The 20,492-nt window shown below is 42.5% G+C and overlaps 1 protein-coding gene across 2 annotated transcripts; it reads right to left on the bottom strand.

Moving 5' to 3' along the window:
• Positions 1-9,147: 9,147 nt before the first annotated feature.
• Positions 9,148-18,171, bottom strand: PTGDR (prostaglandin D2 receptor). Of its 2 annotated transcripts, XR_003120536.1 has the most exons (3): positions 17,233-18,171; positions 16,346-16,442; positions 9,148-11,130 (listed from the first exon to the last, which is right to left on the bottom strand). XR_003120536.1 is itself a non-coding variant. In XM_025392623.1 (2 exons), the coding sequence occupies exons 1-2, from the start codon at positions 18,076-18,078 to the stop codon at positions 10,897-10,899; spliced, it is 1,080 nt and encodes a 359-aa protein (XP_025248408.1). In that variant the 5' UTR covers positions 18,079-18,171; the 3' UTR covers positions 9,148-10,896. The 2 variants fall into 2 exon arrangements, 1 of the variants encoding a protein (XP_025248408.1); XM_025392623.1 differs by lacking the exon at positions 16,346-16,442.
• Positions 18,172-20,492: the final 2,321 nt, after the last annotated feature.

Raw genomic sequence — 20,492 nt, 5'->3', positions numbered from 1 at the left:
AATTAATTTTGAACATCATTTTTATATCCAGTCTTCCTAATCAGGAATAATCATCTGGTTACTTTTTCAAGTTTTATTTTATATTTCTTCATATGATTGTGTTTTTACTTCATGTTGTCACTACATGTCTTGTTAAGATTATTTCCAGGCATTACATATGTTTTAGTTGCTATTGCATATAGGACCTTCTGTTTGTTGGTTTGTATATGTTACTGCTAGTATATAAACATATTATTGACTCTATATTGTCATATTTATAAGCTTTTATATATTTTAATAGTTTATCAGATAATTCCTTTATGTTTTATAGTTACACAAGATCAGTTTTAAATGATATATTTCTTCTTGTGTGTATAGTAAAGAGACACCACAGCAGACCTGAGACTGCTATTTTTAGAAAGGCCTGCTTGCAAGGTTGCCCATGGTTGGCATCTGGTAACCTGGATTTTGGGAGGGTTCCCACCATTTCTTACATGATAAGAGTGGTTTGCTGTGTTGGGATTGCTTTGTGCACATAACATAGTGTATGCTGAACAGCTGCTATTTGTCTAGGAATTTGAAATTGTGGTATGTGCCAGGCAAAGGCTGCCTATACCACCAACTCCCCAAAAAACCTCGGGCACTGAGTCTCTAGTGAGCATCCCTGATAGGTAACACTTCACCCATATTGTCACCTTGTTGCTGAAGAAGGAAGCACATCCCTGTGCCTCTGATGGGAGAAGCCTCTAGGAAGTCTGCATCTGGCTTCCTCCTGACTTCATTCCATGTGATTCTTCCCTTTGGTTTTTTTGCTTTGTATCCTTTCCCTGTAATCAACCGTAGCCATGAGTACAACTGTATGCTGAGTCCTGCAAGTCCATCTAGAGAAGCCTTGAAACCAGGGGTGGTCTTGGGGACCCTTGACGCAATTTGTAATGCCTATCTGTTCTGTGTGGTATTTTTGGCCAAGTCTAGGTATCAGTATAGATGGAGCTGCTGTGGGTGACCAGATGGGGAAAGGTTGGACCCCTCCTGATGTGATGCCCTGCCATCCCATTTCATGTGCCCTACTCTTGCGAGGCTCTGGGAAGCTGACCTTGAAAATTGCTTGTCCCAGCCAGCACAGTGGTTCGTGCCTGTAATCCCACAACTTTGGGAGCACTAGGCTGATGAACTGCTTGAGCCCAGGAGTCTGAGACCAGCCTGGGCAACATGGTGAAACCCTGTCTTTATAAGAAATACAAAAACTTAGCTGGGCATGGTGGCATGTGCCTGTAGTCCCAGCTACTCAGGAGACTGAGGTAGGAGGATCATGAGAGGCCAGAAATTTGAGGCTGTAGTGAGCTATGATCGTGCCACTGCACTCCAGCCTGGGTGACAGAGAGACCTTGTTTCCAAAGAAGCAAACAAAAACAAGAACAAGAAAAGTACTTATTGCTATGATTTACCTCTAAATTATAGGATTGACTGTATCTTGTACAGTTTTATATGAACTGATCTTGCTTCAACTTTTTACTAAATACTTTTAGTCATTTCATTTAAGAGATTCCCTGCCCATTTCCATAATTATTTGACAGTCTGCAAACTTAAAGAAGTTATGTTTTGGGTAATGTAGTCAGTAAACTATTCCGACTAATCCACCAGTTGGAAAAATGCTGCAAAAATTTGAAAAGTCTGAAAAGCATGAGAAAGGTGATAAGATAGGATTTATCATGACAAAATCCAAATGGCAACGAGAATCTAGAGGGAAAAGCAGGATGCAGAAGTTGCAGCTGGGTGGTGGTTCATGCCTGTAATCCCAGCACTTTGGGAGGCTGAGGCAGGCAGATCACTTGGGCTCAGGAGTTCGAGACCAGCCTGAGCAACTGGTGAAACCTCATATCTACAAAAAATTACCTGGGTGTGGTGGCACAGCCTGTGGTCCCAGCTATTCAGCAGGATGATGGAGGAGGATAGCTTGAGCCCAGGAGGTGGAGGTCACAGTAGGCCAAGATCGTGCCACTGCATTCCAGTCTGGCAGACAGAGCCAGACCCTGTCTCAGAACACAGAAGTTGCTTTTGCCTCTGAGGACATATGTCAATGAAGGAAAGCTGGATTTTATTGTTTTTATTCTTTCAGGGTCCACAAGTTCAGAAATTAAAGTTTATGTTCCGGCAAAGGTGGGGAGTCTAATAGGAAACCTTCCTCCACCCTTCCTTAGGTCAGGAATGAACTAGAAGTAAACCTAAACCCACTTTTACCCTCTAACCCTCCAACACTCCCCCAGGAGATCTTAAGGGAAAAAAAAAATCTTTTGTGTTGAACAGTGCAGAGGAGGGAAAGTAAAGAAAAACCCGATCTCTGTGAAGTGACAAGCACGTGCTGGCAGTCTGTGTGAGTTTGTAACTCCAATTCACCTCAACTGGATGGTCCAAAAAACCCTATGCCCCGAACTGGGTTAAAGAAATCCTGGACCGACCCTAGGTGCCTGGAGAGTGCAAATCCCCTCTGGAGGAAGGCACCATCATTTTAGGCATCAGAGAATCTCCAGAATATGTGTTCTCATAATACCCAAGCTCACCAGAAAATAAGGTAACATCAGTCAGAATCAGCAGGAATAGACCTACAGTGACTTCAGGTATCCTTCATTATCTACATTTTCATTTTGAACATGCAGACCATTCTAAGACATGTAACCTTGAGAGGATGGCAGCTGGATAAAATCAAGCTACTATATCTCAAAAGGTCCAGCTGGAAGGGGAAAATGACCTTGGGCCTCATGGAAGAGCTTCCCTGGATTATACTTAGGACAAATAACACACTGGGAATAAATCTTTTTGTGCCACTGTGGAGGATGGTTTCCAGTAACATTGTTTACACTAGGATATACTTTTATCTGGATTCCAATGTGTCAAGTTATTAACACATTCCTTAAGGGGTACCTGACATCCCATTGGAATAATGGTTTATTATTAAGTCCATACAATATTTTAGTTTCAGGAGACAGGTGTCTCCCTGTCTGTTTCCAAGTGGATTTCTCTTTTGTTGGGGCTACACTCTAGGTTTCCTTTGATATGTTTTTAAGTGTTTCAGGCTTTATGATCATTTTTTGGATTGGGGCTGGTGGCTTCAATGCTGCTTTTTTAGCTGTAGCAATAGCAAATTAATTAACTCCACTTTTAGTGGTGTCCAATGTAGAGTGACCTGGGATTTTCACAATTGTCAAAAGTTTTGGTTGAGAATAGTTTCTAACAGCTCTGATGTTTGGTTGTCCATTTTTTATGTGTTGTTGCCCTGAGGAGCTTAAATATCCTCTCTCCTTTCACATTCCAAAGTCATGAGCAACTCCAACTGCTTAGCAGCTGTCAGCGTATGTTCACAGTCTTGTCTTTTGCTAATTGACAAGCTTGAGTCAGGGCAATCAATTTGGCCCCTTAAGCTGATTTGGCTTGAGGAAGAGGACCACTTCAATTACCTCTAGTAAAGAAACCACAGCATATCCTGCTCTAAAATTTCCATCCTCCCCTCTTAAATAAGACCCATCTGTATACTATTCTATCTCAGCATTATCCAGTGGCATCTCTTGTAGGGCTGTCCTGGGAGCGAGAAGTTGGTCAGTCATCAGAACATAGTCATGAGGGTTTTCATCAGAAGAACCAGGCAAGAGAGTGTAAGTTAATTATTTGGAGCATATTATCTCAGTCAAAATGTATAAAATAATCTAAAATTGATTCATTTGGGTTCTGGTGGCATTGCTGGATTTTATTCCAATCCACAACCCTTTGGAATATTGAAGAAATGATATTTAACAGAGCAGTTGCTCATTCCCACGCATCTTTGTGCCTGTGCTCTCGATTTCTGGGGGCTGGTTATTGTAGCTCTATTGGGCCTTCAGGGGTTAAGTCTGCTACAGGGTCTGACCACTGTACTTTCTCCAGTCATTCCTTAGCTTTAGCTTCCGAGACCAACATGTGTACCAGCTGTTAGAGGTCTGAATGGCCTGGGTCATAGGTTCTGATAATGAATTCAAATTCTTGGGCAAACCCAATTGGATCTTATGCAGACCCAGAAATTCTTTATGCCCTGCAACTCAGCCTTTGACCAGGGTTGGTAGACAATCACTGGGGTTCCCCTACGTGTTGCCGGTTGTTCCCAAAACAGGGTGATCATGAGAGATGGCCCTGCAGGGTCCCCCTTTTCCACATCTTCCAAATGAGAGGCTGCTGCTGGCACTGTCAGGGAATTGTCAGGAGGTAGGGTCTTGGAAGTTAGACTCCCTACTGCCTTCTGTTGAGTGAGTGGCATATAAGGAGGGGAAGATGTTAGATTGAAACATGCAGGAGAAGGAGGGAACAGATCTGGTCCAGGAAGTTCAGAGAGGTCAGGGGTAAAGTGGGGGTGTAATTAGAGATGGGGAGGTGCCACGGGGAAGTAAGGGATTCTGAGGATTTCTTTAAGAGAGACAGAACTTTAGAGAGTCCTTGGTTAGGACTCTAAGTTGTTTGTTGGCTTCTTGTAAGGACATGAGGCGATCTTCCCCCTATTTACTCCTCTCTAGGTACCACTGAAAGTAGCTCTCCCATTCTGGTTGTTTAGTTTTTGTGCCTGCGTTTTGCATCCTAGTTCACAGGTACACTAAGTTGGGCATCTCAGAAGATCCCCATCAAGGCCACTGTAAGTTAGAATCTGCCTTGGTTATAGTGGTCCACTTGATTAAATATTTGCATGACAATTCACTCTAACTGTTTTTGCATATACCTGGCTGGAGTTTCTAAGGGTGGAACTTTGTGTTCCACAGCTGTGGGGCTTTTAGCCAACTTAAAGGGCTCCTTCCACATAATTTAGAGTTTTCTTTCAGATTTGACCAAGTCAGAGGGTTTGTTGGATCCAAAGTGCGCTGCTTGGGGACCTAGCTTTTCAGGGCCGTTACTCCCTGAACTGGTATGGTGGCTACCTGGCACTGTGTGTCAGGGGCTCAAGGTGTGGGAGATGAGCTCCTTGTTTGCACCTGCTAGCTGAGATTAGACCCTAAGTATGTTCTTCCGATGGGAAATCCTACTCAGAGCCATTGCACATCTGAGAGTGGCGTGCTCTTATTTCTTTGGGGAGGAAAATTCCATACTCATAAGCTAGAGGGTTTAGAGTTGGCCAAATCCAATAAGAGAAGGACTGAAACATACAAAAATACCTAACAAGACAGAAACAAATAAACAAGACATCTAAGCAAAACGAACAGCAATCACACAAATTATACAATTTCTGAGTGCTCTAAATGTAAGGAGAAATCAAGACCAGCTGGTTGTTAACAGTAACTTTAGTTATTAACGAGAATTTGCAAGACAGAATCCCAACTCAGCTCCTTACCTAGTGATGAGGCTCAAGCTGAAGACTGTTCTCCACTGATAAGAAGCAGACAAGCTTGCCTTCCTTGACGGAAGCAAGTAAAAACTCCCACAAAAAAAAAAAAAAGTTTTTTTTTTTAAACATCAAATTAAACCTCAGAGCCCCAACTTCCTGCAGGGAGGAGGTCCCAGACCTCGACAAATTGTCCTATTGGTTTGGGCTATAAAGAGCCCAAACTGGTACCAATAGGAGAGCTGCTGCAGGCTGGGGCCACCTTCACTCAGGATCCCTCCGTGGTCAATCAAGGAAAATGACCCAAGCAAATCTCAGTCATTTTTTGAGGTTTATTTGCCAAAGTTAAGGATACACACCTGGGAGATAGGTCTATTCCTTTCCCCAAAGATGATTTTGAGGGTTTCAATATCTAAAGGGGAAAGGGAAGGATATTGAGAAATACATAATTTTCATGTGAGAAGAGGGTAGGGGAAAACAGTCATTCATGCCTTTGTCTGGCTCAGTGAATCTGCATTTTTACATAATATAATGTAGACGATAGAGCAGAGGAAACAATCAGATATGCATTTGTCTCAGGTGGGCAGAGGGATGACTTTGAGTTCGCGCCTATGTCCCCACACCTGTGGAGAAAAGCTATCGATTCACATTGCCATGATGTATCTTAACAGAAACACTTTAGGGTAAAAGTCTTGGGGCCTCCAAGGAATTTCCCTGTGGGCGAAATGTGATGGAGGTATGTAGCTTTTTGTATTTTAGCCATCTTATTTAGGAACCAAAATGAGATGCAGGTTGGCATGACCCAGTTTCTAACTTGACGTTTCCATTTGGCTTAGTGAGTTTGGGGTCCCAAGATTTTTTTTACTTTCACACAATCATAATCAGTAAATCACTGTAATTTATCTTTTTCATCTAATTGGGAACTCTGGGTGTTTTTAAATTTGGGGGGAATGAACAGTATTTTCTAAATTCATTATGAATTGTGTGTCATGACAGTTATTGTTTCCATATTCTATTTTGTAGTGATAAGAAACTGATGTTGGCAAGCTACCAACTTTGTTTGCCCAGGTGTTTATACAGTGCATTGCTAGACTAATCTTAAACATCAATTATCGCCAATTTGGGGCTTTATTGTTTTGAAATCTATAACTCATACTTTAGTACTTTGTAACATTTGCACTACATTGCATGATTTTTAACTTCTAGTTTGTCTTGTGTTTCCAATTAGACTCCAAGTGCTTACTGGGTTTAAGATCATCATAGGACCCTATACTTTGCCTAAAACATACTTTCATTTGAGCTTTGACTTGACTGTATTTTTATTGTCTTCTCTGGTTGAGGCATTTTAGTTGGGGGAAAAAAAAGCTTGTATCTTCTCCCTGTATTTGTAACCAGAGCATGATAGGTTCTAAACACCTTCATTGCAAATATTTTTAAATTGAACTTACTCCTGAGTTCATGCAATTTGTATAAAAATATCTGGAAGACTAGAATGTTCATCTCACTGATATCAGGTGAGATCTGCTAATTCATTCCACTGAATTTGGCTATTGTGAAAAGGTAGGGAGAGGAAGCCTAATTATAGTACCACCCATCCTACGCGCTCAGCTTTCCTCCACCTAGAGTCTAGGAACACCCAGACCAGCAATCCTAGCCTCACTGAAGAAAATAATTAAAAAGTAGGCCACTCAACACTGTTCTAATAAGACAAAGTTGTTTTTACAACGTTAAGATTGCCTAATTAACAAACTTTTTATGTTGTTAATTTCATCATGTATGAGTTGCTATTTCCTGGATAAAAATTGAAACATACATGTTAACTTACATAATGTCTATAACAGTGGGAAATAATATAGAGCAAAAATATTTTCTCCTACGTGTACTATTTTCACCTTTGGTTGGCCTAAGAGAAAAATCCTTACATGGTAATATGAGAACATTCTTCATCAGATACAGAGGAATCTTTAACCAAGCCGTACAGCAGCCTCTTATTGAATAGACGTACATTTTAGGACTATCATGAGAGAGAACACCTTTTATTCAATATATTTATAGTATATTTATAGCTCTTCTACAGTATATGTGTGAATTACTAGGTGAAATGAGAAAAAAATAGGTGACTGTCTAGTCCTCAAGGATTTTAATGCCTGGAAAGAAAGATTAAATGTATAATATTTTCCTGAAAATATACAAGAAAGTCAAATTATGAAATTTTAAAAATAGCTTTACATATTTCAATGGAAATTTTTATTCTATAGAGAGCTAGAAAATACTCAATCCCTAATGAAAGCTCACTTTAGATATAATCTTTGACAATATTTTCATACACGAAGGCTCTTTAGTTTATCTTCTTTCACAAGGGAACAGTATCAGACTTAGTGCCCAATTACGTGTCTGCAGGAGGCCAAAGAAATATCATTGCCGAAGGTAGCATCTTTACCTCCAAGTGAACAAGACAGGTCCCATCACTGCTATAAGAACTTTGAACTTGGGAAATAATCAGTAATGGCTTCCAATATTGAAAGATATTTAAAAGCTGTAACTTTGCTGAGAACATTATAGATAAAAACACTGTAGAAGTTCAGGTGTTGAGAGATTATCTGCAACAGAAAGGATCTGAGAATCAGAGGTCAGAGAAACATACAGTCTATCACATACTTTCTTATCTTTTTTTGGTATTTTTCTTTTTTGTTTTGTTTTGTTTTGTGTAGAGCAGTGGTTCTCAAATATTAGCATGCATGAGAATCACCTGGAGGGCACGTTAAAGCCCAGATTGCTGGCCCCACCCAAGAGATTCTGATTCAACAGGTCTGACGTGGAGCTGGAGAATTTGCATTTGTAGTAAGTTTCAGGTGTTGCTACTGCTGCTTGTCCAGGACAATTTTGAGGGTTTCAATATCTAAAGGGGAAAGGGAAAGATATTGAGAAATACATAATTTTCATGTGCATTTTTTCTGCAAGAGAATGCTACAGTGGAATGACTGGAACAACAGCAAAGAACACTTTAGGTTCTTGATACACTGTCGGGTTGCTATCAAAAAAGGGTATACACATTTACGAACTCGCCAGGGGAACATGAATGTTCTTCTCTGAATAACCTCTGTTATTGAGAGTCATAGGTTTTTTTTTGTTGTTGTTATACAATTTGATTTGATTTTTGTATTTCTTTGATTAGGCTGAATATTTGTCTACATTTATTAACTGTATATATTTTATCTTACGTAAACTTTCTCTTTGTGTTCTTTTCAGTTTTCAATCAGTGTCAAAATTCCTACTTGTTTTCAATACTTGACTTTCAATGCATCTCCTTCCTGTGAAGTTCTCCTGACAACTCTACACGTGGGCCCTAGTTTGGGCCTCCTCTTCTAATAGTAAATGCGTACTCGCAATACTTGGAGAATTTCCATGCTGTATCCTAACTGTTTACACTCCTCTCTCCTGCAGTGGACAATGAGCAACTCAAGAACTATGACTAAGTCTTATTTTTATTCTTTTCTTCAGCACCTAATCAGCTGCTTGGCACAAGGTCTCTGTCAATTATTTAATGAATTAATGAATAAATCTACAAAGATTACGGAAGAGTTGGTTTTATCTCAACATGGACTTCATCCAGATGGTATATCTACATTTTGTATAAAACAAAAAGGAGTACTAAGTCCTTAGGTAAGTCTATGAAAGCTTGTTTAAAGTAATGTAAGTGTTAATTGGACAGTGTATAAAAATTCACACTATGAAACTGCTAGACAATGAAATATTGCTGGCAACAGTTTGCTCAAAAGAAAACCAAGCTTTTTTCTTTCATTTAAAGAAAAGTAATTTCCTCTGCAAAATATTATAAAATTATACTTATTGATTCATCTGGGGCCTTTTCAAGTTAACTGGACAATTATCATGACACACCTCTCCAAAAAAGAATACAAGAAACATTCTTCCTCTGACAATAAAACACACATGTACTTACACATTGAAGATACAAACAGAAGTTAAATTTCAAAAACAACTGCATTTTTTTCATCATGTTATACTGTCAAATCATAATTCTTGTATTCCTAATTTGGCTTTTTCACAGTTTTGCTATACCAAAAAATTACATAAAAAATTACCCAGCTTTATATTATCTCTGAGATACGGGAAAAAACATAAGTGAAACAAATGAGGTTGCTGCTAAGTTGGAAATAAGTAAACATGAGTACTCTTGTCTTTGGAAGGGACTTCTGGCTGGAGGTCTTGAGTCTACGCAAGTGTAGCAGCAGGCTTTGCATCTCGGAGTCCTGAGAGTGTCCGATCCAAAGGAACTCCAGAGATGCTGAAACCCCTCTAACCTCCCCGATCTGTTCTTTTACCAAAGGTGAAAGCCCTAACCTGCAAGTTGGGTTTAGAGTCTCCGCTTCAGTTGCAGCTGCGTTTCCTCCACTTTTCCCTTTCGGTCATTATGTTGCTGACCCTTGTAAACGTTTAAATGACTGTTAAAGTGCTCAGTTGTGCTCCTTTTCAGCTATATTCTGCTCCAGTTTTGAAGGTGTAATTTGAAGTAAAATCTTGGAACCTAAGATCTTACTGTCTCCACAGACAGCAGAAAACGGCTGTAATAGGTAGCGTTAAGGTAGATGTTAAGGCCATTGTTAGTATCGTCAACGGAGGCTAAGTCCTGGGTGGGCTTTGTGCTGTGCCAGATGCCCCACTGTGCCACACAGTCAAACAGTAAACATGGCTCTACAGTAAGTCACACACTGGTTTTCAAAGAAGCATAAATCCTTCCACCAAAGAATCCACTGACAGGATAAATCTTTTATAAAACGGAGGTTTTAAAAACTGAAAGAGCATTTTGCAACCCACCCCCAAATTTTGATTCCTACTGACACCCTTGACTCAATACAAAAGAAACTGGACTTCAAAAGATAAAAATGAATTTTTGCTTCTTTGGGTTGTGGGCTATAGTCATATCTTGCTCTGTGTCTAGTTATAGCTTCAGGTCTCCACATGAGGCAGCAAGTACTCCCCGATGGTGGCTGGGGAAGCCCCTCCAACCGCCTGACCTGGTCATATTTCCCACCTCGCTTCTTTATGAATATCATAATTCAGGCTATGCTTAGATCAATTGGCAAAGAAATGAACTAAACAGGGGCAATGATGATATAAAATCAATGAATCAGGTTTCACCAAAAAATGAATAGGGTAAGAAATTATGCTTTTTAAGAATGCCCATCACATAATCATAAATGGTGGTGTTTCTACTATATTTTATAAGACCCATATGTCTCAAGGCCTCTCTAAACAGAACAGGGCCACCAAGTACAAATGTAGGGACAATACCATTGCTTTTTAAGAATTTTAACATTGGTGACAATATATGAAATTTTAGTTGCTGTTAACAACAAAGTGAAAATGCACTGAAGGGGTTCGTGACTATAGAATGGTAACACATTGTTAAGATATCAGATACTTTTGAAAATACATATACATGCTTTTGTTATGGAAGATAACTTCTAAGGATTTAAATTGTAAGGTTTTTTTTAAAAATCATGGTTCTTTCACTGAACATGTGACATATTCCTCAGCGCACCACAGAGTGAAAAACACCGTCACAGACTGGATTCCACGTGAGTGGAACTGCTGCACCAGTTCCTGTACGTAAGAGGTCTTATGAAAATCTTGTGAAAAAATATCCGAAATACCGGAGTTCTGAAAATGATAAAAATCCAAGGGTCCACAATTGAAATCACAGATAGAAATCTCAAGGCTCGGAGGTCTTCTGCTTCTTCAGAGGTCCTGATCTTCTCCTTGATATCCTTAAATGCTCCATAGTAAGCGCGATACTGTTTTGAAGAAAAACATTCCATTATGATGTGGAAAGGTTAATGGCAGCAATCGATTCACTTACTTCACCTAAGTTTCTGTAAGAACATGGCAGCTTAGCTTGGAACACTCGTTTTTGGTACATTTACAAGTAGCTAAGGCCACTGCAGCTGATGGGTGCAAGCGGGGAGCTGGGAAGGTGGGGAGTGGCCAGATCTGGGAGGTGGGGCAGAAGCTGAGAACTTGTCAGAGACCCAGTCTGATTAAGTTCCTGAAGGCTATTCTACCTGCTGGGCTCAAGTTTCTACGTCCCTGCCAGGCCAAGAAGATTTGCTGAATCTTTTACAAACAGGGTCACCATGCTTTCATACAGAGTCTTCTTCTAGCTAGCGTCCTTGCACGTACTTTCTTCAATTCTCGTTTCTTCTCCCTGCTTCCTGTCGTCTCCTATTAGTTCTCTCAGAAATAAGTCACACCTGTGAAATGTCACATGTATGCAGACACCAATAGAATGGAAGCTTTTAATCAAAGTGAAGAAACAGGAAATATGACAATGAAAAGACCTGAGATGACTTGGAAAAAAATACTGTTCAACTCATGTAAATTGCTCTACTTTTTCTTAGCACAGATTGTTAACCTTTTCATGGGTGACATCCTTTTTTTTTTTTTTTTTTTTCCAATCTAGAAGGCAAAAGCATGCACTAAAATATAAGACTGCCCTTCCTAGGTCCAACTAACTCCTTCCCTGGGGTCTCTGTAGCCTCCCTGGAGCCTTGCAAAATGCCTCAAACAACAGCTTTTCCTCCTATTCAGTCACCACTGATCTCTAGACCTAGCACAACCATCGCTTTCCACTCTGCCTAAGGCTGGCCACTTCTTTTTGTTTTTTTTTTTTCCCATTGCATTATCTATGCCTACGATTCTAAATACATATTAGGATAAATGGACTCTAATGGAACAGGAAGCATGCAAACTCAACATTAGTAAGAAGGGATATGGATAAGAGACTGGACCTATTCGAGGCAATCAGAGAGCATCTCCTGGAGAAGATGCATTTTTCCCATAATCATTTCCTTACTGTTATATTTTCTTCTCTATAGAGCATTTCAGTGGGCTCAGCCACTCCAATCTATTGCACTTAGGAAGACACCCTACATTGGACTCAGCTGTTTAATCTGGATGCCCTCGCCCATCTGAAGTCGGGCGGTGGCAGAGGGAATCTTAACAACTTCTCCATAACATAAATATTGTATTTCATTAAGCTTGATGCAAAGTTTGTTGGCGTATGATTTTTAAAATTCACTTTAATGCTGAACACTTAACTCGATTGAATTTTCAAATTTCCAGTTTGATACAATAGGAAGAAAGTGTAAGTGTAGAGAATATGGCATGAGCTTCAAAGGCAGCTTGCAGTGCATTCTCTAAGGCATGTAACATATTTTCAGGCCAGGCACGGTGGCTGATGCCTGTAATCCCAGCACTCTGGGATGCTGAGGCGGGTGGATCATTTGAAGTCAGGAGTTTGAGACCAGCCTGGCCAACATGGTGAAACACCTACTAAAAATACAAAAATCAGCCAGGCGTGGTGGTGGGCGCCTGTAATCCCAGCTACTCGGGAGGCTGAGGCAGGAGAATTGCTTGAACCCGGGAGGCCAAGGTTGCAGTGAGCCGAGATTGTGCCATTGCACTCCAGCCTGGGCGACAAGAGCAAAACACTCTCTCAAAAAACAAAAAAACATGTTTTCGCCCAAATTATTTTTACCTTAGAAAACCACAATGTTCTGGAGGTTGGTGGGGGAGCAGGGATGGATGAGAGAGGATGTCCATGTATATATTAGGTGTTACAAGAGAGAGGTCTATAAACCAGGTAAAGATAAGTACAAGCTATTTAATCACTTGTCAGAATCCATGAAGTCAGAGAAGAGATAGAGGACACCCTGAGTGCTTGAGACAGCTCTTAGGTGTATGCTATTTTAGGGAGCAGAAAGAATGGGTGCGATGCTAGTTTCAAAGGAGGCTGTTGGAGGCCTGTAAGGGATAACAGGCAAGGGATGGGCCCAGAGAAAGGGTCTGAGGTAGATTTAAAGAGCAAAGGGCAAGGTCTGTTGTGTTACAGTACGTGGACTGGATAGAAGAGGGCATCAGAAGCCAGAGAGGGCTGCTGGGCAGGGATGTCCAGGAGCTGGCAGCAACATTATTTCAATGCCTCCCATGTCCATCAGAGGGCGTTCTTCTCACACCAATTCTTTCTGGATGTTGAGCACTTTAAAAAAATGCCTGTGTATTATTATTATTATTTTTTTAGACAGAGTCTCACTTTGTCACCCAGGCTGGAGTGCAGTGGCACGATCAAGGCTCAATGCAGCCTTGACCTTCTGGGCCCAAGCAATCATCCCACCTCAGCCAAGTAGCTGGGACTACAGACACGTGTCACCACACCTGGCTAACTATTTTTATTTTTATTTTTTTGAGGCAGGGTCTCACTGTGTTGCCCAGGCTGGGCTCAAACAATCCTCCTGATTTGGCCTCCCAAAGTGCTGGGATTACAAGTGTGAGCCGCCACGCCCCAGTGAACAATACATTTCGAATACAAATCCAGTGACTTGAAAGTCAAAATAACCTAATGGATTTGATGTGGATAAATGCTGGCTAGAAAATAAAATAATTCGTTTTAATTTTGCTAGTATCATTTAGTTGTCTAGATCCCAACTAATCAAGCATTCTCAAATAGGTGGAATTATATTTTGCCACATTCCACTTTGAGGAGAAAGGGGCAAATGGAAAACAAACTCATGTAAAGTGTTTTCTTTTTAAGTCAACCATATAGCTTATTGTCACCCATGTCTCCCCCTTCAGATAAAGATACAATTGCTAGGTCCATTACTTAGAAGAGTGTAAAATCTCCAATACCTATTCAATGTGTCCAGTAGGTCAAAGCTACTGTCATTAAAAACATGATTTGCCTTTTTCCCCTTCATTCTCTCACAGGTGTACGGTGAATTTTATGGAGGCTAGATAACAAATGATGACGTCACTTTCACAAATAATAGAATATGTGGTTGTGTCTCGTTGTGTTTTCTAGACTTTTTAAGGTAGTAGGTTGAAGGTACACGTGAGTTTTCAGAGATGTTTTCAGTACTTTTGTGCTCTTAACAGGATTTTTCCACTTTACTTGCTATAATCTCTGTAACTTTACTATCATTCAATCATTTTGAAATCCCCACAGTTTCCTTGTACGTATGGAAAACACAAGAGGTACATTTTATCTTGTTTTGCAACCATAGTTTTAGAATTTCTTAGTTTTATCTTCTATTATGAGAAACACTGATGATTTAATCCACATAAGCAAAAGCTGTCTGGGTCACTAATAATTTTAAGAGTATAAAGGGGCCCTTAGACCAAAAAAAGTTTCAGAGCCACTGCCTTAGCATATAGCACTATCTCTTGAGAAGATAGTAGTTCTTGATTTTTTTTTTCTGTCCAGCAGGCAACAGTAATACATGGAAGTTATAAATAGTAATAATAATGATGCTAATTATTGAGGCAAGGCACTGGGCTAGGTGATGAATGTATATATTGTGTATATAATTTCAAATCTTATAGATTTGAACAAGTTACAGAACTATCTTACAGAACAAGTATGGTTATAATCATTTTACAGATGAGGAAACTGAGGTCAGAAAGGGTAAATTAGCTGCTACCACAGCTAGTAAGTGATGAAGCCTGATTCAAACCCATGTCTGATGCTAAAGCCCTTATCCTTTCTAGAAAATGGTGGTTCTTGTGAAGAATGCTGTCAACATTAAATATATTTGGAACTTTGCAAGTTTTTTAGAAAATCTTTTTCAACTCCATTATTTCCTTCAATTCTCACATTACCCTATGAGTGATCCAAGTCCCCTTAGAGACATGTCCAAATGCAGTGTTCTTTCCACTGTATGGTGCTGCTTTCTGCATTGGTCTGACTAAAACATTCAAACTAAGGTCAAAATTTCCATGCATTTGGCTACTGTCTGCTTTATCACAGCATAGATAAGTGAGGCCCCAACTTTATAATAGGAGCTCCTAAAAGATTTTATAAAGGGCCAGAGAGTAACTATTTTAGGTTTTATGGGCCAAGAGACAAAATCATAAATATTTGATAGGTACTAATATAACATGGGAGAAAACACATTTCCACATTTTTTTGATGGAAATCAAAATGTATTAATAATTGAGTACAATTTCTTTTTTTTTTTAGACGGAGTCTTGCTCTGTCACCCAGGCTGCAGTGCAGTGGTGCAATCTCAGCTCACTGCAACCTCTGCCTCCCAGGTTCAAGCAATTCTCCTGCCTCAGCCTCCCGAGTAGCTGGGATTACAGGCGCCTGCCACCACGCCCAGCAAATTTTTGTATTTTTAGAGAGAGGGTTTCACCATGTTGGTCAGGATGGTCTCAATCTCTTGATCTCATGATCTGCCTGCTTTGGCCTCCCAAAGTGCTGGGATTACAGGCGTGAGCCACCATGTCTGGCTGAATACAATTTTTTTGTAATATGTATCTACTAAGGAGAAGAATAAAATGTTTTCTTGGAACAGTATTTTTCTTGAAATAGTACTTGGCTCAATTGAAGCTCAAAGCTCTTGGGCCTTATCAAATTGATTGCAGAGATTCATTTGTAAGAATTATTCTTAACTCCAGGGAGATATAGAACAGTGGCCAGGATAGATTTGGCCTGTGAGCTGTGGTTTGCCAACTCCTGTTTTAGAGTGTGATTCTACAAATGTGAACCCTGAATCTGAGCTTGCATATCGCCTGGGAACTTGTTAAGAATGAAAGTTCTTTAAAAATGTCTGAATTAGAAACTCCCGGGAATGGGGTCCAGCCATCTTTTTTCTAGAAGCCCTGCTGGTGATTTTGAGCACGTTAAAGTTTGAAAACCACTGCTATATATCATCTGTGCCTATGTCTATATTTAGACGGATATAGATTCATGTGTTTATTTATTCTGGAGGCATACTGTTCCCATCCCTGCATGCTCATGCCCCAGACTTCTTTTCCCGCACACAGTAAGGCCTTCAGTTAAAGGAAAATCGCTTTGTATTTCCCTTTCATTCACCATTGAAAGTAATATACAAAATTGCTACACTCTGAGAAGAAATTTAACAACTTTCCTATTCACAGAAGTCTCAGGATTTCGAGAACATGGGATTGGCAATGGAATTTCTTTTAGTGTTGTTTTTGTTGAACAAGTACCTTGGGGGTAGGAGAAAGGAGAGAAGCAACACTGAAAAAGTTTCCTCAAGTCTCACCTACTCCCAGGTGTCTTGGCGGGGACTCCAGGAACAAATGCCTTCAGAACGAGGAGGTAATTTCATCTCCATCGCTATCCTCATTACTAAATTGAAACCAGAGATAATGGCTTTCGTGTCACCTCACTTGCCAAGCTACACTCAAAACCCGTCAAGCCGGGTTATGAAAACGACACCAGCAGCTAAAACATACAAAGAGCCTCGGCCTCCATCGCCACAATCCCTGGTGGATGCAGCACCAGGAACAGCAGCCGTGGCGCCTCAAAGTTTACGCACGCGTTTTTCAAAATTGAAACTATGCATCTGCAAATCACTCTGGCTGGATTAAACTTCTTTTTCCCTATCTGTGCCAACACCGGGGAGAAGATCCTCCCAGATGCCGTTCGCCCATTTCTGATACCACTGAAGTCAGGAGCAGGTCTAACAAAATAAAACATTACCCAGGCGTCGGGAAGTAGAGGACTCCTATTGCCAAGGAGGAACTAAGTTCTGCTCCTCGTAAGGCGCAAAAATTACCCCGAAATCTCCCCAGAAGGAAGCAGAGAGGAGGGAGTTCTGCCACATGGAGAAGGTTTTGCTGGGCTAAGGAGACACAGCCAGGCTCAGTCTTTCCCTTCCTCTCTCTAACTTTCCCTCATTTCGCTCCGCAAACTGAGTTATATCTCGGGGCTGTGGAGGGAATCCAATTTTGGGAACTCAGCAACAAACCTTCCTTGCCCAGGGCGCAGCTCGCCTGACGCCGCGCCCGTCCCACTCCGCTCCACCCTTCCCGCCCCGCATCCGCGGCCGGACAGTCCCAGTGCCCTGCTGCCTCGGGGCCCGGGGACTCACAATTACGGGCAGAGAACACATAGTGAAGAGCACGGTCATCAGTGCCAGCAGCAGAAGGTGATCCAGCTCCTCCAGGGGCTGCGGGGACGCTTCCCTCCCGTCCGCACGCGGCTCGGCACGGTCCCTGGTGCAGGAGCGCCGCTGCTGCTGCAGCCGCCGGTGCATCGCGTAGAGGTTGCGCATGGCGCCGAGGTTGCACAGCACGGTGGCGAAGACCAGCAGCGCCATGAGGCTGGAGTAGAGCACAGAGTACCCCAGCACCGACAGCGAGCCCTCCTCGTGGACCATCTGGATAAAGCACCAGGTGCCGGGGCAGTACTGCACTAACTTCCCGAAGCCCATGAAAGGTAGCGCACAGAAAGCCAGGCAGAAGGCGCTCACCACCGGGGCCACCAGTGCGCCCCGGCGCAGGGTGATGTGCCGTCGGTAGAAGAAGGGGTGCCCTAGGGAGAGCCAGCACTCCAGTGCCATGGCCAGGAGTTGCAGTGTCGAGGAGAGCCCAAAGAAGGACATGAAGAAGGCGAATGCTTGGCACAGCGAGTTGTCCAATGCGGGCGCAAGCACCCGTAGACTCCGGTTCTGAGCGTAGGCAGCCAGCACCACGGGGCTTAGGAGGCACTTGCCCAGCAAGTCGGTGACCGTCAGGCCACACACCAGCACGTAGAAGACCGAGGGCGGCGGGCGCAGTGAACGCGGGGAGCACCACCCCAGCCCCGAGCGCGCCAGCAGCCCCAGGGCCAGCAGGTTGCCCAAGAGGCCGGTGCTGAAGAGCACCGCGCCCATCATCGCCGAGTTGCCCTTTTCCACCGAGGTGGTGTTCTGGCAGCGGTAGAAGGGCGACCTCATGGCGTGCGGGAGCAGAGGGCTGGAGTGAAGGCTGCGGAAGGGCGAGGGTCCCGGCGCCCAGGTGCTAAGGAGCCCCCGGCAGCTCCGCGCGTGGGTCGGACAGAGAGGCTGCGCCACAGATAAAGCTCTGAGGGCGGCGGGGTGTTCCCCACAGCAGGAACCTCCTATCTAAACTCGCGGGTCACACCCCTCTTTGAGAGGCGGGACGCTCTGCAGGGTGAGCGCCTGGCGCTGGCATTGAGGAGCGCGGAGCAGGCTAGTGAAGAGCTCAGCCCGGATGCGCTGCGTTCTCAGTAGAGACAGACTGGTGCCGAGTCGGAAGGGCAGGAGGAAAATAGCCAGAATTCCAAGCACCCAACACCAGCCCTTCTAGCGAGGCAAGAGAAGAACTACTGAAATGGAGGGGAAATTAAGCAGCAGCCACCTGGGAGGAGGGCAGTGCGAAGGATGCTGGTGGTGGAAATGGGGTGGCCAAGAACTCTGAAGATGAGCGAAGAGGGGAGACTGAGAAAGGGCTTCCACCTAGTTGTCTTGAATTAGCGAGTTAAGGAAGGGTAAAGATAACTCGTGTCTGGAAAGCCCCTAAGCCTTAGCTCCTCCTCTCTTCTAAATCAGTGCAATGTGGGGCATTCACGCTCATCTCCATTGCGTAGGCGAGGAAACTGAGGCCTTGGAAAGTTAAGTGATCTGCCCGTGGTGACAGAGCTAGAGAAGCAGCAGAGCTGGACCTCTCACCAGGTCTTCTATTTTGGAGTTCATCTGTCCTGTTCCCATGGCTCCTCCTCCCAAGAAGTTGTCCAGATTTCAGGGAAGTGGTTTGTGGGAAAGCCAAGAGCCAGTGTTGGTCCTGGGTACCATGAATCACAGTGACTGTAGAGAGTTGATGGGAAGGGCATGGTTAGCAGCACTGTTACTGTCATCAGATAGGCCTGGATTCGAGTTCAGGTTCTGCTCCTCACTGTGTGTGTGACCCTATGGGACTTGCTTATCCTCTCAATCAGTAGCATCTATCTGACCTGCCTGACTCTTTTGAGGCATAGAAATAACACGTAAAGAGCAAGCACATAGAAAGTGCTCAATACATGCAATCACCATGATTCTCATTTGATAGAAGGGTGTTTTGGTAGCTAATGTTTAACTGCAGTTTTTAGCATGGATTTTGAAATCAGAAAATGGTGGATTTGGCATAGAGCTTTCTCACGCCTCTGATTTGTGACTACTAGAAAAAATTTATTCCTGTTTGGGCTTTGACTTGGCTGCATCATAAAGGCAAGGGAGTTAATTGTGATAAGCGTGATTTTATATCTGTAACTAGCACTCAATGACCTGTGAGAGAAATTGGCTTTGAGTGTGGAATCTCAATGGGATGACTAAGGTTTTGTTATGTAAGCAAGTAGATTATGCCTTGGCTTGAAGGGGCTCAGTTTTAGGCCTCATGCCTGTTCTGATGGACAGACTCAGGGAAAGAGCAAGACCTTTGGGCTTTAGATGTGAAACCCTGAAGGGTAGAAAGAGAGGCTGCCTCTAGACTGAAAGTCTGGCCAGTAATTCAGGCCACAGGGTGGAGAAGAAGAATCTAAGCTTTGAAATTAGATAGTTCTGAACTCCACCACTCGCTATGTGACCCTGGGTTAGTTGTTCTACCTAATGGAATATGGGACTTATGCTGAACTTGTGGGGTTGTTGTGAGGTTGAGAAAACATGAAGTGCTTTGGCAAGGTGTAATAATAATAATAAGAGCTAATTTTTTTGGTCCTGATGCAGGTTGGACACTCTCTAAGCCTTTCACTTATACTGACTCAATAGAAGGTCTTCTATAGAGTTACTTCCCCTGTCTTCTACCTGCTGTCTCTCATTCTCATCTCTAGCCCCTAGCACATAAGAATGGGTTTAGAAGAGCCCCACTTGACTTAATGAAGTGAAAGGAAGAGCAGGCCCTATAACCACAAGACATGAGAATTTGATGAAAGCTGTGGTCTCCTCCATAGGCAGACACACACACATGCACACACACACAGGCACACACACACAGACACACACATACACTTTACATCAATCTGAGGCTGTTCACCATTTCCTGAAGTCCCTCTATGGTACCCAGAGGAGACCCAATGGACACTAGCATAAGAATCCTTCCTCTAGGAATATTGCATGGGTTGTTCTTCTGAAGCGTACCTACAATTCTTTGCAGCTTTATTTTCATGTTGCAGTGGCTTACAACTCTGTATTTATCCTAGGAGCCCTAAGATTATAAATAACTTTTAAAGAAAACAACCCCAAAGTATGACTGTTGGGCCAGCTGTGGGTCCTTGACAAGGTTTACATATGTCATGCTTTAAGGTTGAAGGTTTTGAACAAGTGCAATTCAGGAAACCACACATTTCCTCTCAGGCACTGTAGCTGGCCTTTATGAT

Source organism: Theropithecus gelada, chromosome 7b (assembly GCF_003255815.1).
Source record: "Theropithecus gelada isolate Dixy chromosome 7b, Tgel_1.0, whole genome shotgun sequence".
NCBI classification, from domain to species: Eukaryota; Metazoa; Chordata; class Mammalia; order Primates; family Cercopithecidae; genus Theropithecus; species Theropithecus gelada.
Note: the sequence above shows the minus strand (reverse complement) of the source record. Positions and strands in the feature narration are given on the sequence as shown.